Genomic DNA, 26,513 nt, shown 5'->3' with positions numbered 1-26,513 from the left:
GGCTTGGTCCTTTAGTGACTGACAGTCAAGTGTCTTGCAGAGGTTGTTACAGCGAAAGAATGGCCTGATTATAACTCCATAAGAAACAGAACCATTCCACTAGAAAAATGGGTAGTGACTATAAACAGACATTTTGCAAATAAGAAATACTAGTAGCCATCAAAGTAATAACCTATATGGGAAAAGAATCTGAAAAAGAATGGATATGTACATGTATAACTGAATCACTTTGCTGTACACCTGAAACTAACATAACAGTGTAAATCAACTATACTCCAATATAAAATAAAAATTAAATTTTAAAAACTTAAAAATAAGTAAGCATTAAATATTCCCATTCAGTGATTCATTCAAGGTATGCAGATTAAAAGAAGGAAATTCCTTTAGAAATTTAAAATAAGTTATTATTATTAACCCTCTTCCTCTGTCTGAGGGCGGTATGATGCTAAGGAGAAAATGGGCAGAAACCCAGAGACATTGACAACAGGATACAGAGCAGATTCAAGGGCCTGTTCTTTTTTTTTTTTTTTTTTTTTTGCGGTACGCGGGCCTCTCACTGTTGTGGCTTCTCCCGTTGCGGAGCACAGGCTCCGGACGCACAGGCTCAACGGCCATGGCTCACGGGCCCAGCTGCTCCGTGGCATGTGGGATCTTCCCGGACCGGGGCACGAACCCATGTCCCCTGCATCGGCAGGCGGGCTCTCAACCACTGCGCCACCAGGGAAGCCCCATGGGCCTGTTCTTGATGCCCAGCAGTGGTTATGAGAGCAGCAAGGAAATGAGTACATGCTACCCAGTGGCTTCCTGAAGTTCCTGGTCCACAGCATCAAGGAGCTGGAAGTAACAGTGTTGCTGATGTGCAACAGATCTTACTGTGCTGAGAGTGTTCAGTGTTTCCTCTAACCACTACAAAGCTGTCCTGGAAGAGCAGCCAGCTGGCCATCAGAGTCACCCATCCCAGCATGAGGCTGTGCAGCAAAGAAAGTGAATAGACAGCTCACGTGCACATTTTTTCTTGTTAAATAAAACCATAAAGACTGTGCCATCAATAAAGAAAATTAATAAAATAGCTCATGCTCTTTAGGGGTAGAAATTGATACAACTTTTTTGGAGGCTACATAGCAATATTATCAAAAGTCTTAAATCTTCTGCAGTATCTTTGACTCAGTCCATTAGTTGTCTATTTGCTGCTGTAACAAATGATCACAAACGTAGTGTTTATAACAATACAAAGGCATTATCTTACCTTTGCGGAGTACAGAAATCCTGGGCTAAAATCAAGATTCTGCAGGGCTGCATTTCTTTCTGGAGGCTCTAGGGAAGAATCTGTTTTCTTGTCTTTTCCAACGTCTAGAGGCTACACACATTCCTTAGTTCATGGCTGCTTTCCTCCACTTTCAAAGACAGCACTGCCCAGTCAAGTCTCTTATATTGCATTACTCCAGCACTGACTTTCCCATCTCTCTCTTCCAATTTGAAGAACCCTTGTGATTACGTTGGGTCACTCAGATAATCTAAAATGTTCTCCCTGGGACTTCCCTGGTGGTCCAGTGGTAAAGAATCTGCCTCCCAATGCAGGGGACTCAGGTTGGATCTCTGGTCGGGGAACTAAGATCCCACATGCTGTGGGGCAACTAAGCCCACGCGCCACAACTACTGAGCTCATGCGCCTAAACCAGAGAGCCCTAGCGCCGCAAACTACAGAGCCCACGCACTCTGGACCCCTCGCGCCACAACTAGAGAAGAGAAAACCTGCACGCCACCACTAGAGAGAAGCCTGTGGGCAGCAACGAAGACCCGACGGAGCCAAAACTAATAAATAAAATAAATATCTAAAAAAATGTTCTCCCTATTTTAAGGTCACCTGATAGGTAACCTTAATTCCATCTGCTACCTTAATTCCACTTTGCCATATCCACAAGTTCCAGGGATTATAATATGAACATCTTTGGGAGGTTATTATCTGCCTACCACATCCAGATATCCTATTTCTAGGTATTTATTATCAAGAAAATAACTATGGGGAATTCCCTGGCAGGCCAGTGGTTAGGACTTGGTGCTTTCACTGCCGGTGCCCGGGTTCGATCCCCGGTTGGGGAACTAAGATCCCACAAGCTGTGTGGCATGGCTGAAAAAAAAAAAAAAAAAGAAAAGAAAATGATTATGGATATATATTAATAGGGAATAATGTATCACTAGGCTTTCATTAAAAATAGTGGTGGACAAGGCTAATGACACAGTGTGTAAGTTATTAAAAAGTTAGTACAACATAGTTTGACTTTTATAACATATATAACGATCTCTCTCCATCTAGAATATAGATAAAAGCTAGAGAGATATACTCTAAATTTATTTTTAGCTCACTCCTTTTTCTTATCTTATTGCTTCTTCTAGGTCTTCAATTCAATATTGAATAAATAGGATGATTATCATCAATCTCTTTCATTAAACCAACATATATATATATATAATACCTACTGGGTCTCAGAAATCTCTGGGAGTGGGATATATGTGTTTTTATTTTATTAATTTTATTTATGTTTTCTAAAATCTCCTAAGCATATTACTTCTGTAATAAGGGAAGTTAACTTTTTTTTTTTCTTTTAAGCATGCAAGTTTTTGAGACTGGGGCAAATATGCAGTTTTACTCGTGGTCAGGCCCAGGATCCAACCTCCAACAGAGGCACCAATTAAGGATCAGCTACTTTCTCATGGACTCCTCTTTGGAGAGCAGGGGCCCTCTCTGTTCCCTTCCCTTCCTCCCCATCCCCGCTGCCTAGAGCAGGGCCTGGCTCAATAACCACTCGTTGAACAGAGAAGTTCCAAGGGATCCTATGCTCCCTTCATTCCTTGCTCTGGGTTAGCATCGCAGGATTTATCTAAATCACCATGGAAGTTATTTATCGTTTAGCTGTATCCCTTTCGGGTAATGAGTTCCATCCTTCCCAGGTTAACTGGAGTTTCCTTGGGTGCGTTTCCAGGCTGCGTCAGTCCTGGAGCTCTTGCTCAAGGGCTGAGCTTTGGAATAGCAGTCTATGCCTCTTGCCCCACTCTGCCATCCCCGTACCACCCCGGCCACCAGCCCCAGGACTGGCAAGGGTAGTAACAACCTGACAACAACAGCATTGATAATGCCAAGTTCACAAGGATCCTTTCGAACTGGTCCTTTTATTACACAGATGATGGATCAGACTCAGAGAGGACCAACAAGTGACCTCCTCAAGGCCACACAGCTAGTAAATGGCAGTGAACAGATTCAAATTCATGTGTCCCTCTCCCGACTCCCCCAGCTCTAGAGTCTGAGTTTGCCATCACTGTCCTCCGCTGCTTCTTGGAATAAATGTTTTAAAAATGGCAACTGTTAACACCAATTGAGTGCTTGCCAGGTATCAGGTGCCCCCCATATATCAACCTACATAATCCTCCTAAGAGCCCATTTTACAGTTGAGGCAACTGAGAGGCAAGTAGATTGCTAAGGTCCACAGCGAGGAAGTGCAGGGTCTGCATTTGAACCCAGATGATGTCCAGGCCCTTTCCAGCTCTGCAAGCTGATGCTTACAGTGTTCTGTGTTCTAGGCCACAGGCCCAGGATTTCACCTGTGATGGAATCCCCATAGTGCCCAGGAGGTAGGTACTTCATTAGACCCCTTCTACAAGGGAGGAGCTGGGGCTCAGAAAGGGAAGGTGACAGGTTTGAGGTCACACAGCAGTGTATGGCAGACTGGGCCTGGCACATGGTCTTTGACACCAATGCTGTTCTGAACGCTGGGCTGTGTTTTTCCTGGGATAAGTGCCCCCACCCTTGGCTTGCTGGGTGCTCCAGCACGGGGGAGGCCCTTCTAGACAGTTCCTAGAGCCCAGTCACTGCCCCACCTTGCTCAGTCCCTTAGAAAGTCATTCAGCCACTTATATTGTGGGCAGTGCTGGGAACCCCCTGGTGCCACCTCTTTTGCCAGTCTTTCTCACTGGACCCTCGTTGGGGCAACTTTCCAAAGAAGAAAAATCTCATCACCTCATCACCTCCAAATCCTCAGCCTACCCGCGCATGTGCCTCTCTGGATGGCGGTGGCTGATGCCACCTTGGGGGACACTCAGCTTCATCTTGGGGGCGATTCCTTTCTGGGAAGAACTCTCACTCATGCAGAGCTTGGGCTGCTGGGCTGCAGGTTTTCAGGGGGTGTGTGCAGGGTGGGTTTTCTGTGCGTGAGTGGGGAAAGGAGATTCTGAAGGCCTTCTCCCTGTGGGCTTATCTTTGTTTCTATAACATTATGGCTCTACAATGGTGGCAGGGACCACAGAGGGCCAGGCCTCCAAGCAGCCTTCCTGGGGAAAGAACTGTAGCATCTGGAGGGCTTACAGTCTCAGCTTCACCACCGGGGGCATCTTTTCTGTGCTTTCCTTGCAAAACAAAAACAAGAGCAGAGACTCAGCCTGTCCTCTCTCTTTCCCTGTCACCCATCTGTCAGTCTGGCTGTCAGTCTGGCTGTCTATCTACCCTCTGTGTGTAAACTAGGAATTCTGGGGGGAAACCCTTTCCTCCCGGTTTGGTTTTCCTTGGGGAGGGCCTGGAGCATCCTGGAGGTGGGCTCCGAGGTGTATGTGTTGGTGGGGGGGGGATGCATACACCCCAGAAGCTTGAGGATGTGCTGCTTTCTGGGGGAGAGTACCTGGGGCCAGGCGGAGTGAACAAGGCGGACCCAGGACTCTCCTCCGTCAGGTCAGGGACGGCGTTGGGGTGCATGGGGGGTGAGAATGGAGTTGGGAGTTCCAGATCTTCCCTGGCAACTGTCTCAGAGTCGCTCCCCCCTCCTCTGCGGAGGAATTTGTAAATGGAAGCGGGGCTGCTAATCCTTCCACTATCATGTCCCCAGACACTTGTTGGGGGATTAAAAAAAAAAAAAAAAAGACACACACACCCAAACACTGAACTTTCCCATTTCTCAAAATGTGGGTGGGGAGGGTGAAAGGAGGACACCCCTTGCTCTCCCCCTCCCCGCCGCCAGCCTCCAGCCAGACTCAGGCGGGACCCCCTCCCTCCCCGCAGCCGGAGCGATGGGGGCGGGCGAGGCGAGGAGGAGGGGGAGGAGGAGAGGCAGGGGGCGAGGTTTGCTTCAAGAAGGGGCGTGTGGCCGGAGGAGCTCCCGTTTGAGCAACTTGGGAGCGAGCGAGGCGGCAGAGAAGGGGAGGGAAGAAAGTTGGTTTCCCCCGACGTCAGCGCCGGGCGGGCCGCGGCGGCCGCGGAGCCAGGAGGCGGCCGGGAGCGGGGCCGAGCGCGGGGCGGCCGGGGCGCGCTCGCTCCGACCCGCGCCTGCCACCCCCGCCTCGGACCCGCGCCCGCCACCGCCGCCGGCGACCCCGGGGCGGCCCGCGGGCATGGACAGCGCGGCCGGCGCCGCCTTCGCCCCGGACAAGCCGGCGCTGGGCCCGGGGCCGCCGCCGCCGCCGCCGCCGCCGCCAGCGCTGGGGCCCGGCGACTGCGCCCAGGCGCGCAAGAACTTCACGGTCAGCCACCTCCTGGACCTGGAGGAGGTGGCGGCGGCCGGGCGGCTAGCGCCGCGCCCCGCGGCCAGGGCAGAGGCGCGGGAGGGCGCGGCGCGCGAGCCGTCCGGGGGCAGCAGCGGCAGCGAGGCGGCGCCGCAGGACGGTGAGTGAGCGGGGCCGGGCCGGGGGTTCGGGCGGGGCTGCCAAGGGCCGTGGGAACTGAAATACGGGGGTGCGGGGGCTGGAGGGGTGCGAGGCCAGAGGTTCGTGGGTCCGAAGGGGCGAGCACGGGTCAGGCGACGGATGCGGGGCGCTGGCTCAGCCGCACCCCAGCCTGGGAAGGAGGCGCCGCGGCAGGACCTCCGGGGGTGCGGGCGCCGGGCACTGCAGCCCGAGTGATGGCTTGGCCCGCCGCCGCCGCAGCCCTCGTTGAGGCTGTATGTCGCGATGGGGCGGGCTGCGGGACGGGAGCTCTCGACTGGCGGAGGGCACTGCCTTTTGGCCAGAGCCACCTCCAGTCGTTGGAAGCACGGGGAGCTGTGTGCTGTGTGCCGTACCCCGGAGGCAGCCCTGGAGGCCCCACTCCCAAAGAGCCTGAGACGATTACTGCTGGGGAAACTGAGGCTTCCGAGGGGCAAAGTGACCCGGTCGCACAGCTGAGTTTCAAACTCTGCCCCCTTCTCTAGCTCCAGGATACCAATCCAGCGACTACTAGGCTTTTGTAAGATGGATTTCCTGGCTGGGGTACCGATGCCTGCCCCCCCACCTCCACCTCCAGTTTGCCCCACTAGCAGCTCCCTAGGGGGAATGGCCCAGCCCTGAAGAGCTAGCTAGGCCTCTCTTCCCCTGCTGAGGTTAAAGGTCATCAGGAAAGGGCTTTAAAAACAAACAACCCACCCAAGTGGCTTTTTTCAAAAAGTCACAGAGGATTGCTGGGCCCTGAGCCCTTGTTAGGAAGGGGGGTGTGGCTAGGGCAGGAGAAGATGAAGATAAAGCAAAGATCCCGGGCCCTGGAGAGTTTCCTGGAGGGAGGGGGAGGACTGGAGTCCCCATAGCTCACCCAAGCCCTGAAAAGGAGGTGGGGTCGTCTGAGACCACTGCCCGCTTGCCCCCCTAGCTCTGGGGAGCAGGCTGCCCTGCTGGAGGCTCTGGGCCCCTAAGAGTCACCCACCTGATTCCAGCAGCCTTCCCACCTGTCACCAGGGACACCCCCCCACACACACTTCTCGCACCAGCCCCTGGGTCTCAGGGAAGCTCTGGATGGCTGCGTGCCCCGCTTTTCAGATGAGAGGAGGTGCAGGGAAAATGGAGGTGACGGCAGCCTCATCGGAAACCTTGTCCGGGAGCCTGTGCGGTCGTGCGGGACACCTGACACACACCTGACTTTCATAGTGCACGTCGGAGAGCACCCAGCTGGTGCCACCTTTCCCAGTGGCATCCGCCTCCCGCCAGCCACAGCGGCTGGCATCTGTTCACCCGCCCAGGTGATCAGGAAGTGGGTAGACCCACTTCTGGGAGTTGGGGTTTCCCTAGTGGACAAGTGGAAGGAAGGTGTCTGGTTTGGGCCAAGGGTAAAGTGGGGTGCCCTCTGGTGAGGGGGCGGGGCCGGCCAACCTGAGTCATGTGAGCACCTCGGGACTCTGCTGGCTCTGAACTGGCCTCCCCGCAGGGCAGAGGAGAGGTCTTCGGTTTTGCCCTGATGAATGGGGGGCCCTGAGGGATGGGGAGAGAAGGAAGGAGGCAGGGCGTTTTGTACTCAAGTGCCGGCCTCAGTGGGTGCCCGCTCCGGTCCTAGCACCTGGCCGTGGGAACGGACGGGGGAAGGTCTTGCTTCTCCTGGACACAGCATAGAAGGGCTCTGAATGGCAGGTTCTCCTGGGGAGTCCCAGAACAGCTGGGGTCACAAGTACCTGGACAGGGCCACTGGCAGCCCCCAGACAGCTGGGTGGGCAGCAGGCCTCTGCAGCAGCCCCCTGGGGTCAGGCCACCCTCACTGAGAGCCCAGGAGCCCTTTCTCTGAGGAGGGGCTTCTGCACACGGGGAATTCCCAGGTACCGGGGACAGAGGACACGCTGGGTATGGCATCAGGTGGGACGGGGTTGGGGGCCCCTGATGCCCTCAGTTGGTCTGCTTCCAGAGGTGGGGATCGCCTTTCTCATCTGTGAGGGACAAGGGGCCGCAGGCAGAGTTGGGGCCGGGCTCAAGGGACCCCCCCAACCCCAAGCTCCGTCCTTCTGGCCCTCAGCCCTTGGGGCGATTTGCTCCAGGCCTCTGCAAATGGAAAGCAACGTGGACAATATGGAAAGTTCCTGAAGCTCTAAAATCCAGCTTAAAGGAGTCTCTTGTTTGGGGTTATATCTTTCCTACTCATTTTTGGTGTTAAAACACCCTTTCTTTTATGAAATAGGGATAATAACTGGAGATTGTTTTATTTTAATGTCCTTACTTGGCAGAATTAAAAGGAGGTAACCCTATACTCATTCCTCAGACTGAAAACAAATCACTAGGCCATGAAATCCAAATGTTTTATGTCGAGTCAAGCAGCTCCCCAAGGCCAACTGGGCTCATTCCAGGGGTGCCCGCTGCCAGGCGGTGGGGGGCAGGGGTGGGGGCACTCTGAGGCAGCCCCTGTGCCTGGGAGAATCCCTTGGCTTGCTTGCTGGGTCTCGGCCTGCAGACAGAAAGTGGATGGAGGAGAGGCCTGTGTCCCACTCTCCTTCCTCCCTTCCTTCCTTCCTTCCTTCCCTCCTTCCTCCCTCAAGCAGGTCCCCCCACCACTGCCGCTGGACTCCCAAGTCCTGAAGTCTCCAAAGCTGGGGGATAGGGGACCTTTCGTCCCTGCATCCTGGTGAACCCAGCCTGCATCACTGGACCCCTTTACAAAGCAGGCAACCAAACCTCGGGATGCTGGGACTCTGGACCCCAGGCTGGCAGGCTTGGGTCCTGGGCTGTGGCTTCGTCCTCCAGTCCTGGACCCACAGGGAACCCTGGCCCCTCAGTGAAGATTTGGACGTACTCAGAAGTGGGTTTTCCTGTGGCTTCTGGAGCTGTTCCCAGGTCCAAAGAAAGCGACGGACACCAAACAGAGATGGGATGCGCCTTATTAGAAAAATGAAGGTTAATGGGGAAACTGATGAGTTGGAAAATTGATATATTTTCAACCTGCCAGGTTAGCAGTCTCAAAGTTTTTTGAATATATTTTTCCATCTTTTGTTTTCACCAAGTCATCAGTAGACGTAGCCTATTTTTGCCAATGATTCCCCAGGACCAGGCTCCCCCTGGAACTGACCGGGAAGGCTGTGTCTTCACCGGTGACTCAGAGCAAATCGGGGTCTCGGGTTCCTCCCAAATCAAACGCTGAGGTCTGGGCCGGGGCACTGAGCTATGCCAAGCACGTTAGGAAAATAAACTCTCATTTGCTGCCTTTGCACTGACTTACAACAAAAGAAACCACATTAATAACTGAGATTTTCTTTAAAGCATTCCCTCCTGTGGGCAGGGCAGAAACAGGGATGTGGACACACTGAAAATAAACGAAACCCCTGGAGCCAGGCAGGGGTGAGGCCCCCAGCCTGGGGAGGCTGCCTGGCCTGGTGGGGCTGGGACGTGTTACAGAAAATGCCAGGACCAAGTGGGTCCACTTCCCGGAGATTCAGGACAGTGGGGCACTTGGAGGCTGAGAGCACAGGCTGAGCCGGAGTGGGCTGGGACCCTGGCCAGGGGATTTGCGCTCCCCTCGCGGAGCTGGTCCCTGAGACACACCTGTTGGTGGGTGACAGGAAGCCAAGGATGAGCCTGGTTTGTGTGGGGACCTCTACCTCCCCCTTGCCAGTGGTGGAAGGCAGGGCTGAGTGTCTGAGTGGGGAGCCTGAAGGGACCACTGAGTTTGAGAGACTGGCCGAACGGCCTTCAATTTTTGGATTTTTCTTGTGGTCAAATACCCCTAACATATGATTTACCATTTTAACCATTTTGTAAGTGTACAGTTCAGTGGCGTTAAGTACATTCACATCATTGTATGACCATCCCCACCATCCATCTCCAAAATTTTTTCATCTTCCCCAACTGAAACTTTGCCCCCGTGAAACACTAACTCCCTGTTTTCCCTCCCCCAGCCCTTGGCAGTCACCATTCTATTGTCTGTCTCTATGAATCTGACTCCTCTAGGGACCTCATATACGCGGAATCATACGGTACTCATCCTTCTGTGTCTTAGCATAATGTTCTCAAGATTCGCCCATGTCATAGAAGGTGTTAGAATTTCCTTCCTTTTTAAGGTTGAGTAATATTCCACTGTATTGAATAACATTCCACATTTTCTTTACCCGTTCATCTGTCGGTGGACACTTGGGTTGCTCCTGCCATTTGGTTGTTGTGGATAATGCTGCTAGGGGCATGGGTGTGCAAATATCTCTTCAAGTCCCTGCTTTCAGTTCTTTGGGGCATATACACAGGAGTGGAATTGCTGGGTCGCGTGGTAATTCTACGTTGAATTTTTTGAGAACTGCCATACTGTTTTCTGTATCTGACTTTTTTTTTAAAATTATTATTTATTTATTTGGCTGCGTCAGGTCTTAGCTGCTGCACACGAGATCTTTGTTGCGGCATGAGGGGTCTTTTGTTGCAGCGTGCAGGCTTCTCTCTAGTTGTGGTACGCGGGCTCCAGAGCGCGCGGCTCAGTAGTTGCGGTGCACGGGCTTAGTTGCCCCGCATCGTGTAGGATCTTAGGTCCCCGACCAGGGATTGAACCCGTATCCCCTGCATTGGAAGGCAGATTCTTAAACACTGGACCACCAGGGAAGTCCCTCATATCTGACTTTTTAACCGGCCTCCTTCTAACTGGCTCTGAAAGGTGGCAGCCGCAGCCTCTGGGGCCTTGGAGGAAGGAGACGGAGGGGGCCGGCCTGTGAAACAGGAGCTGGGCTGGTGAGGCATAAAGACAAAAGGGTTTCTTCAGAGCCAGGCCTCTTAAAGATAAGCCTGCTTTCCTCCCTTCCTCCCTTCTCCCCTCCCCTCCTTTCCCTCCATCCATTTCCTTGGGGGAGGGGTGGCGAAGGGGGGCAGAGCCATCCGCTGTGAATGAGCCTTGGATGGGGGGTCAGGACACCCAGCATCGGGTCCTGGCTTTTGCTGTCATCTCCGTGTGTGACCTCGGGCCTGTCACATCCCTTCTCCGGGCCTCGGTGCCCCACCTGAACAATGGGAGGTGGCACACAGATGTCTGTGGGGCTGCTCCTGTCTCTCATCATGATGTGATTCGGGCTGAGAAATTGCCCCGTGATGGGCCCATCTCCCCAGGAAGGTGGAGTCTCTGAGGACTGGGTCCTGGCTGGGCCTGGACCCCTAGACAGGTGAGGGCATCCCACAGCACATGCCCAGGAGCAGGGAGACAGGAGTGGTGAGAGCTGAGGAACCAGGCCTAGAAGCTGAGAGCCCAGGGGGTTCAGTCTGAGAATGGCTGGGTTTGCCAGGGTAGCTGGTGGGAGTGGGGGCGATGGTCTACATCTCTGGCTTTTTGTCAGAGGGAGCGCTCTTGCTATTTCGTTCGTTGTCTGTGGTTGCAGGGTGGTCTTGCTCCTCTATAGATCATCTAGGTGGCGCTTGGGGGCCTGGCACAGGGGTCTCAGACCAGCTGGCACCCCCATGAGGGCCCTTCCCTGTGAGCGGGAGCTCAACAGGGCAGGAGCTGTCACTGTTCCCTTCCAGAAGACTCCAGAAAAGTGACTTTGGAGCAGAAGAGATCACGCCTGCTGGCACGCCACCCTTGAGGCCTAGAAAGTACCCTGAGGCTCAGTGTTGCCATCTGTGAAATGGGAGTGCTGGACAGCAATGTCCCTTACAGGGTGGACCCTCAGTGGCTGTGGGAGACCATGCCTGGCGCATAGTAGGTGCTAAATAAAGGGCCTCCGTTACAGCTCATGGAGATTCTCACAGCAGCCCTGTGAGTCAGGCAGGGCTAGTGATTGCCATTCCTATTTTGGGGAGGCCCAGAGAGGCAAATCAACCTGCCTAAGGTCTCCCACCTGGGAACGGAGGTGTGGGATTTGTTTTTGGATTGCAAGTCCAAGCTTCCCTCTCCTGCAGAGCTCAGCATGTGGGCTGGAGGAATGGGAGAGGGGTAGCCCCATCTAGCTGCTGGGGAGACGCAGGCTAAGGCTTGTTTGGGAATCTAATGGGGGCAGGGAGGCCTTGAGGGCTGGCACGGAGTGGGGCTGTTGGGATGGACTCAGTGCCGTGTTAGGTTTCTAAGTGGATAGAGACAGGAAGGAAGGGTTTTCAGTGGCTTGTCCTGGGCGGGGATGCGAGGTCAAGCTGGACGAGGCAAAACTTGGGAGGCCTTCCTGGTTTGCCAGACCCAAAGGGCAGTGGCTAACCCCAGGCGGAAGAGAACCTTGGGAGTGATCGAAGGGGGAGCCAGTGCGTCCCTGAACACAGCCTCCAAATGGGGCATCAGTGTTGGAACCCGACCAGGGTGCTGCCTGGGGTTAGAGGCCATGGGAGTGGAGTTGAAGGGATGAGCCCTTGATGGGACGTGGTGAGAGTGACCAGTGGCTTCCTCTTTGCTGGCCGGGGCCCCATACCCCTTACGCCTCATTGTCTTCACACCAGCTGTGGCAGTGGGTCCTTTTATCATCCCCATCTTATGGGGAGGGAAAGTGAGGCTCAGAGAAGCTGAGCAGTTGCCAAGTTCACACGAATGAATACAGGCTTCCAGCCCAGTCCTGTCCCAAAGCCCCTGCCCTCTACCGCTGGCTGAAGCCACCCCCGGAGCCCCCAGAATGCTGGGTGGTCTGGCCAGGGATGCCCACTCCCAGGCTGGTGTGGGCTGCATGCGGGGGGCCGTGAGGCAGCCAAAGCAGCCACATCCTCAGCAGCCTGGCCTGGGTCACAGGTGTATGGGAGACGGGTCAGGCCTGGCAGCGTGGGGACTGTCTGGCTTGGGAGGTTTGGGAAGGAGTGAGAACAAGTGGAGGTCTTCTACCCGCTCCTGCCTAGAAACGTCCAGAATGGCCTCCTGGACACGGGAGAGCTGTGGAGGGTCCCTGACTCTGAGGAACAGCCATAGGACAGGCTCCCTTTCCCAGTCCACCCCTAGCTTCCATATCCATTCATTCATTCAGTTATTCACTCATTCATTCAACAATCATTTTCTGAGCACCAACTATGTGTCAGGACTTGGCCTCCAACCACCTGCCCAGACTTTCAGATTTCAAGCCCCAGTGAAAATTTCCAGGCACTTCGAAGAACTGGCATAGAGTGGGCAGTTTTAAAAGTTGCCAAGAAAAGCCATTTACTCACGACAACGACCATCTTGTTGCCCCTATCCATTTATCCAAGAAAGAACCTTTCAGCATCTTTTTTTTCTTTCATCTTTTTTTAAAAATACACTTGTTTAATTTATGTATTATTTTTGGCTGCGTTGGATCTTCGTTGCTGTGCACGGGCTTTCTCTAGTTGCAGCAAGCGGGGCTTCTCTAGTTGCGGAGCATGGGGTCTAGGCATGCAGGCTTCAGTAGTTGTGGCACGCGTGCTCAGTAGTTGTGGTGCACAGGCTTACTTGTTGCAAGGCATGTGGGATCTTCCCGGACCAGCGCTCGAACCCGTGTCCCCTGCATCGGCATGCGGATTCTTAACCACTGCACCACCAGGGAAGCCCAAAAGAACGTTTCAGCATCTGAATCTCGGAGTAAAGAATGTTCCTCGGGCTTCCCTGGTGGCACAGTGGTTGAGAGTCCGCCTGCCGATGCAGGGGACACCGGTTCGTGCCCCTGTCCGGGAAGATCCCACATGCCGCGGAGCAGCTGGGCCCGTGAGCCATGGCCGCTGAGCCTGTGCGTCCGGAGCCTGTGCTCTGCAACGGGAGAGGCCACAACAGTGAGAGGCCCGTGTACCGCAAAAAAAAAGGATGATCCTCAAAACGGACTTAATTTGGCTTAACAAAAAAACTTGCGAATTGCCCCTATTTTTCTCATTTTGCGGTAGGTCGGTGAAAACTCTGTCATGGGCTGGCATTTGGGAACCACATGGTGGACTGGCTTTCCCAGGCTCACAGACACGGAGACATGCACAACCCACCCCATCCCCCCCATCCTCCCCCCAATACACACGATCCCCGCCCCACCGTACACAAAGCTGCTCACTCACACACACACCTACCCTCACACCCCACCCTGAGGGCTCCAGCCTGGCCCAAATGATCAGGTCCAGGCTGTTAATGGCCAGCGTGGCCTCAGGCCGCTGGTGGATAGATGAGCGGCCTGATCGCGCCGGGATGGGCCAAGGGTTAAGTGCCTTTTGCGAGGTGCTGAGTAGGAAAGCGCCGTGGGAGCTTCCTGTTTAGACAGAGTTGGGGAAAGTTATCTGGGCAAGCGCCCATGCTGAGCCGACACAGGGAGACAGGGTGCCGGGCAGCCCCCAGGGGCCCGAGGCATGTGGCAGGGCACTCCCCGCCCAGCCGGGAAGAGGCCGCGCCTCCCTGGGATTCAGGGCGTCTCCAGATGTCCTGGGAAGGAAGGTCGCTACCTCAATGACCCTGATGCTCGCGCTGCCCCCTGCCAGTCAGGCCGCCTCGCCCTGTGTCCCTTCCACATCTGGGAAGCTGCTTGCTCCCAGCCCGGCTCCAAGGGGCCACCGTGATGACAGGATGCTGTCCACATGGGGCCCTTTACGGCTAATGATATCTTTTATTGCGTCCTAAAAATGAAGCAGGCTCTGGAAGACATTACTTTTGGTCCTTCTTTGTGATCCCTTCTGCTTTCCTGTGCATGGGAGGGGCAGCCGGAACCTTCTGGTTTGGGGGGCAGTGGAGACCTTAGAAGGACACTGGGGTGGCGAGGTATAGAGAAGCCAAGAGGCTGGGACCTGGTGGCCCGAGAGGTGGACGGGGGCTGCTGGAGGGATTGTGGTCTTTGGAGAAGGTCCTGGGGTGGGGGGCAGTGAGATCCAGAGGCCCAGAGGCCGCAAGACCTGGAAGCTTCTACAGAGGGCTTTCTTCCCAGAGCGGAGCAAGCACCTCTGTGCTTAAGAACTGACAAGGGAAGATGTGTCACCTCCTGTGACGTCGCTGCCCAGGAGGCACTAGGGCCCTGGACAAGGAATTAGGACACTGGGGCTTGTCCAGCCCTACAACTCGGGCCACACCCTGACCCTGGTCTGTGCCTCAGTGTCCCCATCTGAAGGGGTCGGACCATCTGTTTGTCAACAAACAGTGGTCCCAGGAATCACTGCATTCGAATCACCCTGGGAGCCGGTTAAATGCATGTTCCCAGGACCCAGCCCATGGAATGACACCCTCTGGAGCCCGGGCCTGGACCTCTGCATTTAGCAGGGCCCCGAGTGATTTTTATGTGCGTTAAAAGGTGAGCCCTGCCGCGCTCTCAGAGGCTCCTTCCAGCGCTAACGCTGCTCCTCTGTCATCTTCCTCAGTTTGCCTGAGTGGAAAATGGCCCTCTTGTGGGAGGATGGAGAGGCCGGGTAGAGCTGCCAGGGAAGCCGGGCATCATCTGGAAGCACCTGGAAGGGTCCAGTATGTGGGGGGAGGGTGCTGCTCCCCAGAGACCTGGCTGCGCTGGAAGCCGCACTGCTGGGTCTAGGAGAGCACAGTCACTGTTGGCCGTCTGCCAGCACTCACTGGGCACGTACTGGGTACCAGCCCAAGGCCACCCACAGATCTGGCATTGCCACGGGGGAAGATCTGTCTCTCTCTCTCTCTCAAGCATCCTGACTCCCTCTAGCTGCCAGGGCGACAGGGTGAGGTGGGGTGGTCAGAAGCCTCACTGCTGAGCTGGGGGTCTCTGTCACTCATCACTGGGAAAGCCCCCTCCCGTTGTCCTGCCCGCCTGCTTCTCTTTCCTCTTCTCCACTCACCCTGCCTCTCACAGCCCTGCAGGCTCCCCTAGCAGTGGTCCCCTGGGGTAGGACATCCACAGCCCCAGGAGGGCGGCCACCTTGCCCCAGGTTTTGTCCACAGTCCCCGATCCCGCCTCCCTGCCTGTCCTCCCCGACCAGTGGCCTCCCGCTCCTGGCCGCCCCTGCTGCCCCGGGCGCAGCCGTTTACACACCAGAGATGGCGTTATTAAAAATGACATTTAACCAGAGCTGGAATTACCACGCGGATGGCTGCAAACCTCGGAATCAAAGCCGGAGCCGCCAGGCGCGCCTGGCAGGGGCCTCGCGGCCTCCTTTCGCCGCCAGAGCTCTGCGCCGGCCTCCCATATAAAGCCCCTGCAGAATGCCGAGGTCTTGAAAGCCCGTGCACCTCCTTTCATTAGACTAACAAATAACACGTAACAGAAAACATCTGTGAACAGCAGCCCCTAATGCTCTCAAGATGGTGCCGCGGGCAGCCGGTCCAGCCAGCGGGCAGCCGGGCCGCCCGGGGCTCAGGTTCTGGCTGCCCCGACCCGAGACGGTGAGGACCCTTGGGAGAGCCTGGCACCCCTCCCCTTCTCTCCTGCACCTCCCCCTGGCACCCTGTGGACCTGGGGGCCTCCTCCACCTCTCCATCTTCCTCCAGCTCAGTCTTCAGCCCTCTCTTCTCGCGGATGAGAACCAGTAATCCGAGGGTCTGTTTGCATGGGGACAGTGCCCTGGACAGGGCATCACAGCCCTCCACTCAAGGAGGGGGGGGGCCTTGACCAGTCGTGTGACCTTGGCAAGTGTCTTCCTTTTTCTGAGCACCTCGTTTGTCATATGAGGAGAAGAATCATGCCTCCTTGCACAGTGGTTTTAAGAATTTAGGGGGGCTTCCCTGGTGGTGCAGTGGTTGAGAGTCCGCCTGCCAATGCAGGGGACATGGGTTTGTGCCCCAGCCCCTGAAAATCCCACATGCCGCGGAGCGGCTGGGCCCGTGAGCCATGGCCGCTGAGACTGCGCGTCCGGAGCCTGTGCTCTGCAATGGGAGAGGCCACAACAGTGAGAGGCCTGCGTACCGCAAAAAAAAAAAAAAAAAAAATTTAGGAGAGGGTCTTCCCTGGTGGCGCAGTGGTTAGGAGTCCCCCTGCCAATGCAGGGGACACGGGTTCGATCCGTGGTCTGCGAGGATCCCACATGCCGCGGAGCAGCTAGGCCCGTGCGCCACAACTACTGAGCCTGCGCTCTAGAGCCCGCGAGCCACAACTACTGAGCCCGCGAACCGCAACTACTGAAGCCCGTGCGCCTAGAGCCCGCGCTCCGCAACAAGAGAAGCCACCGCAATGAGAAGCCCGCGCACCGCAACGAAGAGCAGCCCCCGCTCGCCGCAACTAGAGAAAGCCGGCGCGCAGCAATGAAGACCCAACGCAGCCAAACAATAAAGTAAAAAAAACCCAAAAAAACCCAAAACAAACAAACAAAAAGAACTTAGGGGAATGATGGAAGCTGAGTAGCTAATCATATAAGAAGCTCAGAAATGGTGTCTGCTATTACGATTACAGTTGGGAAACTGAGGCTCAGAGCAGTTACGTGACCCACCCACGGTTCCACAGTGGGTGGAGAAGCGAGGTTTGGAGCCTCGGAGTTTACACCCTTTTCACGACCCCGAGAAACACGGAGTGAGGAGCCGGTTGTTGTGCTGAGTGAGGCGGACGTTCAGAAATGCACCTGCCACGGCCCCTGCCCTCAGGGGATGTCCAGTCGGCAGCTGATGGCAGAGGATGGACTCACCTTTGAGAGAGAGCAGGTTGGCCCTGCCCTGAGGCCAGGTGCCCTGAGGCCAGGCGCCCCCCCACCAGCACTCCCGCCACTAACCCCGTGGGCTAGGAAGCCACAGGGGCCTCCAGATGTGACATCCTCCCCGTGTGGCAAGAGACCGGATGCCTCCCCAGGATCTAAAGCACCATCCCCACAGCTCAAACCAGGAGGAGGAAGGACTGCATCCCAGACTAGGGAGGAAAATCCAGGAAAACATCCCAGAAGTGGGAGAAAAGACAAATTGGCCCTTTGTTCCCTGTTTCCCTCACGAAGAAGCTAGAGAAAACAGGCCTTTTTCCCTTCCCCCAAGAGACTGTATGTGAAACACCATGCCTCCCTGTCCCCCTCCAAGAGATGCCTTGCTACTTGGTTCCATTCATTAACTCACCTGTTCACTTGTCCATTCATTCATTCACCCATTCATTCATTCATTCATTTGGTGCACATGCGTGCTGTATGAGGCATCAGTGGACAGGCAAGACGTGGTCCCTAACCAGGGAGCGGAGCATGGAGGCAGCTCCCTGACGCCCAGCTCTTCACCTCTGTCTGGCTCCGAGCTCGGTGCTTCACAAGCAGCCTCACGCTGAGTCCTCTCAGCAGCCTTTTGAGGCAGGTGCAGTATTATCCCCATCTTACGGATGAGGAAACTGAGGCTCAGAAAGGCAAAGTGACTTGCCCAAGGTCACCCAGAAAATACGCTATGATCCCCAGAGCCCAGGTACAGCACTGACCACCCCATGCTGGGCTCCCAGATGGCCAAGCAGCCACAGCGTCCTCTTGCTGGAAGCATCTCAGGCCCTGCCAAGGAGGGACTGTGTCGCCCATCTCCTTGGTTCTCACCCCAAACCTCCACAGTGCCTGAGCAAGGTGCCACTTTTCCAGGGACACCACTGTGCAGAGCCTGACCCATAGCTCACCCAGGCCGGAGGGCTCTGGGCTGTGCTGTGACTGGGGGGCTGGGGCTGGGGAGGGACCCCAGCCTTTGGGAATCTCGTATTTCCGAGAGACATCGTATTCTTATTGGAAGGCCAGCCTCTCCTGCAGAGCTGGCTGCCCTGCCACCTCACCCCGAGGTGAGGAGAGTGTCAGGGCTCAAAGTGGGAAATTGCTGGAGACAAGAAGTAAAAACGAACTACTCTGGTTTCACTGGGAAGGAAAAAAGAAAAGGCAAAGATCTAAAGTGGCTGAAAGTGGGATCGTTATTTGAAGAAAATTATTGCTGTTGCAGTGGATTCAAGTTGGGGGCAGATCAGAGCTCCGAGGGGGGAAAATGGGGGAGGCTTCCCTCCATTCTTCTTCCCACAAATATTTGTTGAGCATCTACTCTGTACCAGACCGAGGGCTGGATCCTGGGGTCCCATCAGGAAATAAGGGGGTGTGGTCTCCCTGCTATGAAGGAGGTAAGAACAGATAATGGGGCCCCCTACCTGGCCTGGAGGTTCAGGGGAGGCTTCCTGGAGGAAGGGGATTTTCAGGAGGGACCTAAAGGGATGAGTGAAGTTAGCCAGAAGAAGAGGTTGGGAAGGATGCTCCAGGTGGAGGGAACAGCAGACGCAGAGGCTCAGAGGTGAGGAGATGGGCTGTTCCAGGAGCAGAGGGGGTGGGAGGGAGCCCGGCGGAGAGGGCCAATGAGCAAGGCCTACTTCAAGATTTGCAATTTTTGTGTTAGGAGGGGTGCTTTCTGTGCGCCTGTGGGCGTTTGGAGTGTCCAGAGCTCCCAGGCCCTCCCCGGTAGCACTCCTGCTGAGTGGGTGTTCTGTGTCCTGTGGGAAGTGAATGGCTGACTTGAGAACAGCTCTTGTGTCCTGGCTGCTCAGAGCCTCCTGGGTGCCCCATCTCCAAAGGGGCAGATCACAAGCCCTAACTGTCTGCTCCGGCCCAGCTGCTGTGAGATCTGACATCCCAAGTCAGAGAGGGGTGGGTCCAGGAGCCGTGCAGAACCCGAGGCAGGGCGGGTCCCCATGCCCAACATGCGGCTCGCCGATCCGTCTGTGGGATGGCTCTACCCAAGACATGGACCCAACGCTAACTAGGGCTTTGTGCCATAGGTGCACAACGACTCTGAGATGGCAGTTTCCTTAGCAGACCCATTAGCAAGTTGAAGAAGGTCGCCCCGGCTGTGTGACTGCAAATCCTGCCTCCCAGGGGGAGTGGAGGGAGTTTGGGGTGCTTGTGGCTGAGTCGAGGGCTGGGTGACCGGGGTGTGCTGAGTGGCATTGGAGTGTGTTCATCTTCATCACCGTCATCATCCCCGAGATCCCAACAGTCAGGACCATTTATTGTGCACCTACGACGTGCTCAGCCCTCTGTGTAAATCGTCTCATTAATTCCTCCCAGATACTCTAGGAGGTAGGCAGTCTTATGGCCCCATTTTCCAGATGAGGAAGCTGAGGCCCAGAAAGGTGGGCTATGTATGGAGGACACGGGGGCTCCAGGCCTTAGGCCCTTGTTTTTGGCGTGTTCCCCACCCCTGCTGGCCCGGAGCCCCTGGCTGTGCTCACTCTGACCTCGTCCAGCCTCTCCGGGTTTGTTTAGAAAGGGATGGGTGAGAGAGGTGATAACGCAGGGCACAAGTTGCTGGACAGAAACCAGAGCTGCTCCTCGACCCAGGCAGGCAGGCCAGGACCCTGGGACAGGGACGGCCCCCATTGTTCCCATGCAGCTCGATGGTGACACAGGCATAGAAGTGGAGAGCTGGTTCCAGAGTCCCAGTGGGTCCCCCGCCTTCTCAGGGGCAGGATGTGCTGCCGGTGGGGACCCAGCTTAGCTGTGGGATTCCAGCTCCATCCTCACCCCCACGTCCTGGACGATCTTGAGAAAGTGTCTCGTTTCTCTGAGCCTCAAATTCCTCATCTGCAAAATGGGCACATCGCTAGTACCTGAGGCCTCGGTTGTTCAGAGGAATTGACAAAGTGAAGCAGGTAGGGGCTCAGCTGTAGGCCCACCTGGCCTCAGGTGGGTGCACAGTAAACGCCAATTTGTTTTCTCTTTCACTCTCCCTGACACTTGGGAGGAGGATACAGATGCACAGTTTAGGACTGTCAAGCCCCTTTCACAGATGGAAAGGCCAAGGAGGGAAAAGTTTCCCATGGTCCCACAGGAAGAGGAGCTGAGATTAGGAACAGAGTTCTTGGCCCCAGAAGCTGACCCCAGTGGCCTTTGCTGGTTCCTAACTATGCTTTCCAAAAAGGAGACAAGTTATCCAACACACACACAGGACCAAGACCCCTCTGCCCCTGACCAGCCCTGCCTGGTGACCTAGGGTGCCCTCTGTGGAAGGATGGTGAGTTTGCTGCAGCCCCAGCCTGGCTGGAACTGACCCCTGCTCCCGTGTGGCATGAGCATCTTGCTTTATTTTCCACGGCATAAATTATAACCATGTATAATTTCATGACAAATACCGTCTATAAAACACAACACAACTATTTTTATAATGTGGCGTTTGAGGTTAAAAATTCAAATTAGAGATTAATTGCAACTTCTAGAAGGTCTGTGGATAAGATGGCTTGGGGAGGAAGGCTGAGATATTCAGATATGCTCCCTCAGGCAGATGGGTTTTCATCACGTGTCTAGAACATGCACACTACACACACACACGCACGCTTGCACTCAACTGATCTCTGGCTTTAGTAAAGCTGGTTTAGACACGGTGTTTGCACTCGTAGGAAAGCTGATCTCGATGCTGGCTTCTTTCTCGGCCCAGGACTCTGATGTCCCAAGTGTCCATCAGAAGCAGGTTACATGATAATCAAACAGCCCTGGGGTTTGTGGAGTCGGATGGCAGGGGGAAATTCACAGAACTTGGGGCGCCAAGAAAAGAACCGAATGTATCGGGTTAACCTCCATTGGGTGCCAGCTCTCAGATTCTCCCTAAACCCTCCCCTGCCTCCACCCCGTAAAACCAAAACCAGATGGAAATCTTAAGTGAATAGTGGGTCTGCGGACAGGGCAGACAGCGTGGGATGGAGCCCTGATCAGAGAGGAGGGAGACAAGCTGGGTGAGCCCCATTCCAAGGAGGCCAGGGGCAGGGTGTGTCCCCTTTGGCACCCACGGGCCAGATCTCAGCCTGCACAGAAGAACGTCGGGGCTCTGGAGAGCTCCGAGGCAGCTTCTTGGGCTCTGTGGGTAGGTGGCAAGTGTTCGCTGCTTTCTTAAAACCAGGACAACAGCAGAGGTTGGGAAGGGGGGGGGCTGCCCTCTGCACTGCAGGCTTTCCTCTCCCCACCTTCCCAGGGGTCCTGGCAGAAAGGCAGCAGCTCCAGGGAGTCAGTAGCCAAGGGTGGGGGTCCAGTGGCCCCTAATGCTCCCAAGGGCCCCAGGGGGAGGGGGGCCAGAGTGAGGCCAGCGAGTCCGACCGACCCCAGCTGGCTCCCTGGGGCCAGGGGCTTCCCCCTTCTGAGCCTCAGTTTCTTCATCTGTAAAGTGGGGATAATGGCGACTGAATTGTGAGGGTGCAGATAGGCAGCAGTACGTTCACGTAGTAGTGGCACAGGGCCAGCCGCTGCTGATATCATTACTACCATTGTTATTAGCAACTCACAGGCAGGTCCCTGCGAGAGGGCAGGCCGAGGACCCAGGCACATCCCTGGCAGCTGCTGGTCCCCAGGGTCCCTCATCTCCCCAGCATGAGGATGGGACCTGTCCCAACCCAAACTAGCTCCATATTAAGGCAACAGCTCTCCCGCTGCCTCCACCCCCAGCCCCGCCCTGGGGCGGGCAGTGTGAGTGGGGCTTGTTTATTCCCATTGTCTGTTGCCATGTTCAGGGTGAGATGGAGGGGAGGGGTGCAGACAGTGTCTCCACCCCTCTCTCAGCAGCAGCTGTGTCCATCCTGGAGGACTGCTCGGGTGTCTTCAGCGCTACCCAGTCTTGGGCACAGCAGACAAAGAGAAGCCTCTCTCCCTGGAGCAGGGTCAGGAACAGCCCAGGGGAGGGGCTTCCAACTCCGTCCTGGAGACCTCAGACCATTGCCTCCATCCCTCCCCCCATGCCACCTTTAATGTCACTTCTTTGGTTGAAGTCACCTTCCACAGGGAGCCCTTGCCGGGACCCCCTTCATAGCAGTAACACAATTTCACTGAAGAGGCCCCCACTAATCCCAGGGTGTACATGCTAACCCCTCATCTTTACAAAAGGCTATCAAAATGTCCATTTGGGGGACTTCCCTGGCAGTCCAGTGGTTAAGACGCCCCACTTCCCCTGCAGGGGGCACAGGTTTGATCCCTGGTCGGGGAACTAAGATCCTGCATGCCACGTGGTGGGACCAAAAAAAAAAAAAATCCATCTTACCGGTGAGCAACAGAGGCTCCTCCACTCAACATGTATTTCCTGAGCTCATACTATGTGCGGGCACTGAGCAGACATGCACCCATCACCCCTTAGGAGCTTCCAAGTAACAGGAGACAGGCAATTAACTGATAATTGTAGTACTGGTACATTCCAAGTTGAGAAGCACAGGACCTCTGGGGCTCAGAGACAGGAGTCACCATCCCAAGGCTGCACAGCCGTCAGCACCTGGCAGAGGTGAGATCAGACCCCACAGCCCTTCCATCCTAACTGTCCCCACGGCACAACGCTGTGGCTAATGGGAGCCCCTCTGAACAGGCTGCAAAGACCTTCATCCCAAATCATTTGAATAACAAGAAGGGGTCCCTTCACACGATCGTGAAGCAGCTGGGGGGGCAGATGAGTCCCTGAAAGTACTCTAGTCATTCATTCATTCATCCAGTGTTTACTGAGCACCTACCTTGTGCCGGGCACCACCGTCAACACAGAGAACCCTGGAGAGGGATGGAGGGAAACAGGCTGGTGCGGTCCAAGTGAGTTTAGTTCATGATAGTGAAGCAGCTGGGGGCGCGGATGAACCCCTGAGCCTTTCTGGGGCCGTGAGGGGAGAGTTCCTACAGGGTGTGGTGCCTAAGGTGAGAGGTGAAGCGTAGGCTGGGCTTCGTGACAAGGTGGGAAAAGTATTCCAGCCAGAGGGAACTGCACGTGCAAAGACGGAAATGACAGAGTGCGGCTGGTGGGACATTTGTGGTGGAGCAGGGGACCCAGCCGAGCCCAGGGGAGGGGCGGTGGATCCTAAGTCTGGGATCTAGACTCCAGTCCAGCGTGTCGGCTCTTCTGTGGGTCAGGACTACGGTGAGGGGGATGAGGCACCAAGGGTGCAAGCTGTAAGGAAGTGCTCACGGCTGGGGCCGTGCAGGTGCTGGGGGGCACCTGAGACAGCGCCTCCCTCCCTTTGGCTCCCTCGGTGGCAGGGCCAGCTCAGAAAGCGGTCTCTGCTCGTCAGGAGCCTTGGAATTTGTCTTCACAATCAGCCGCCACCCTGGGCCCCCTCCCCTCCTCTCTGAAAACACTCCACCATCCTGATTTTTTAAGTAGGGGGATTGGTGGGTCTGGTTGGGGGCCAGGGGTGGGGGGGCCTGGGCAGAATGCTAATGAAATCAGAGGCACCCAGGTGGGGGCCAGGCCCCGGGTAGAGGAGAATTAAGCAAATACACCCAGCCTGCTGCAGGCTCTTTACCATATTTGATTGGTGCTGGCTGAGGGACAGCCCCCTGCCGTGCAGCACCGCCCCCCCGTAGAGGGGCATGGGGGGATATAATGGGGAGTGGGGGAGGGGTTGCTCCTTCAGTCCTCGGAGCCTGAGACTTGGGCTACATTTGGCCTTCAGGGATGCTTCATGGAAGGGAAGGGGCAAAGATGGCTGGCAGGAGCTTGGCCTGTACAGCCCGTCCCCTCCCTCTAGGCGAGGTGTACAGAGGCCGAACGAGTGCATGTGAGCCACAGCGACACTTGTGGGTTCTCTGTCTTGACCACTTTCCAGGTGTCACCCCGTGGAATCCTCACACCATCCATGAGTGAAGTGCTATACAGACAGGGAAACTGAGGCACGAAGCAGCGCAATGCCTTGCCAGGGTCACAGAATCAGCAGCCTGACTCGCAGCCCCTTTTGGTCACTGTACCTGAGTCCACGCAGTCATGACGAGAAGCCGGTGGGGATGGCTACTCTCATTATATCCACATGAGATTTGGGGAGCAGAAAGGAAGCGTGGCCCAGGAAGTAAGAGCAGATAGACACACTCTAGCTCAGATCCCAGCTGGGCAAGCTTGGGCAAGGACACCAAACCCTCTGCCCCTGTTTCTCCGTCTGTAAAGCAAGCTAATGACAGAATCCCCTCTGGGTGGATGAGAAAGGCTTTGAGGACTGGAAGTGTCCCATGATGTGAAAGGGGGTTGTCTGAAGAGCCACCCTGTACCCAGACTTTGTGGTATCGGCACTGACCATGAGCTGCCCACCTCAGTGTCTGCCCCTGTCTCTGGAGCTTCCTCCCCCCTCCCCAAACACGTTTAATAGCACGTCCATCTCACATTTTCTCCAAGAAGCACCATCAATGTCAGGACAAGATCTATTTGATTCTGAAGGAGAAAGGCCAGGAGGATTCCCTGGGTCCACATTTCTGTCACTCTTTCTACTTCTGTTCAATTATACTACGTCCAAAGAGGCACCTGGGAGCTCACAGCCTAGTAGGGCTTGAGATAGAGGACCAAGCCCAGAAGCCAGTGTGAGGAGGCAGAATCAGCCATGTGCACAAGGGGTTCTGGGCATCAGGGGAGGGCTTTTCAAGTGGGGTTTTGTAGGATGAGTAGGGGTCCGTTGTTTACCAGCTCATGCCACACCACCCCACTGCCTGTGTGACTTTGGGCCTAGCAGCCCTACCTTCTCATTCATAGGATGGAATGGAAAGTGCCTACTGTGCTAAGACTTCCCATGAGTTATGGGTAAGTAGGGTTGCAGAAGAAAGAGGTGAAGTATGCATGAGGCCAGGAATGCTCCATGTGTTGGTTTTTAAGATGCCCCTGGCTTAGGGGTGCTGGTCCCATGGCACAAGGAGACACTCCTTAACACGCTCCCATCTCCTTTCCAAAGCCCTCCTCTTTCCAGCTGTCCTGCCATCTCCACCCCCACCCCCCCATCCCCGCCCCGCCACTCTTCTCTGAGCACCCAAGGCACTCACGTCCTGAGTAATGAGCCTGCCCCCCAGCTTGCTGGAGGAGCTCGGGCAAGTCCTCCTTCTCCCTGACGCTTGGCTCCTTTTCTGTAAAAGAGGAGTAAATAGTAGTGCTTATTCCCGGGCTGATGCATTTGGCTGAGTGCCCTGCACACAGGCATCACTCAGCACGTGTTTGCAGGATCCATCATTATTTCCCGTTCTCCCTCCTTGTACAATTCACTGTGCTTGGTTACCTGAGTTATCACCTATGACAACCCTGGAGGTAGATCTCCATTTTGCAGATGAAGAAACTCATTTTGGCTAAGTGGCCTGTCGCTGGGACTTGACTCTAGGCCAGTCTAATAAACAAATATCACGCACTTGGCATCGTCAGTGGTTCTCAACCCTGACTACAGGGCAGCGTGACCTGGAGAGCGGTCAGTGAATGCGATGTCCAGGCCCCACCCAAAACCTGTTGAGTCAGACTCTGGAACATGGAAGGGTGGAGCTTGGCATTCTTTTTTTTTTTTTTTTTTTTTTTTGCAGTACGCGGGCCTCTCACTGTTGTGGCCTCTCCCGTTGCGGAGCACAGGCTCCAGACGCGCAGGATCAGCGGCCATGGCTCACGGGCCCAGCCGCTCCGCGGCATGTGGGATCCTCCCGGACCGGGGCACGAACCCATGTCCCCTGCATCGGCAGGTGGACTCTCAACCACTGCGCCACCAGGAAAGCCCAGCATTCTATTTTTAAAAGCTCCACCTACCCCACCCAGTGATTGCACCGAGCAGCTAGGGCTGAGGACCCCGCTTCCACCTTGCCACCTCCATCCCTCCCACCTTACTCCCCATCCTCGGGGGGTGGGAGGTGAGGCAGGGGGGTGCTGCTAATGGCCATCACCATCACTACAATACTGGTTTCCAGATCCAAAACAGGCTGTACACCATGATGCCAGCTCTGACAAAATACGCCTGCACATGGTTAAGGATGGGAGGAAACAGGCAAAACTGAGACCACTTCTGAGAATTTCCTGGTGGTCCAGTGGTTAGGACTCGGCACTTTCACGGAAGGGTCCTGGGTTCAATCCCTGGTTGGGGAACTAAGATCCCGCAAGCTGGGCTTCCCTGGTGTCGCAGTGGTTAAGAATCTGCCTGCCAATGCAGGGGACACGGGTTCGAGCCCTGGTCCGGGAAGATCCCACATGCTGCGGAGCAACTAAGCCCGTGTGCCACAACTACTGAAGCCTGCGTGCCTAGAGCCCGTGCTCCGCAACAAGAGAAGCCACCGCAATGAGAAGCCTGCGCACCAATTAGAGAAAGCCCGTGTGCAGCAAAAAAGACCCAACGCAGCCAAGAATAAATAAAATA

General features: G+C 55.5%; 1 protein-coding gene across 1 annotated transcript in view; it reads left to right on the top strand.

The window, feature by feature from the left end:
- Positions 1-5,233: 5,233 nt before the first annotated feature.
- Positions 5,234-26,513, top strand: part of PRRX2 (paired related homeobox 2) — a 48,358-nt gene continuing 27,078 nt past the window's right edge. Inside the window, exon 1 of the mRNA XM_079706350.1 lies at positions 5,234-5,644. Within this exon, the coding sequence (XP_079562476.1) occupies positions 5,374-5,644 (271 nt within the window). The 5' untranslated portion in view covers positions 5,234-5,373. The remainder of the gene's footprint in view (positions 5,645-26,513) is intronic.

The sequence above is a fragment of the Hyperoodon ampullatus genome (genome assembly GCF_949752795.1).
Source record: "Hyperoodon ampullatus genome assembly, chromosome: 6".
Classification (NCBI taxonomy): Eukaryota; Metazoa; Chordata; class Mammalia; order Artiodactyla; family Ziphiidae; genus Hyperoodon; species Hyperoodon ampullatus.
The sequence above is the reverse complement of the archived record's forward strand: the minus strand, read 5'-3'. Positions and strand labels throughout refer to the sequence as shown.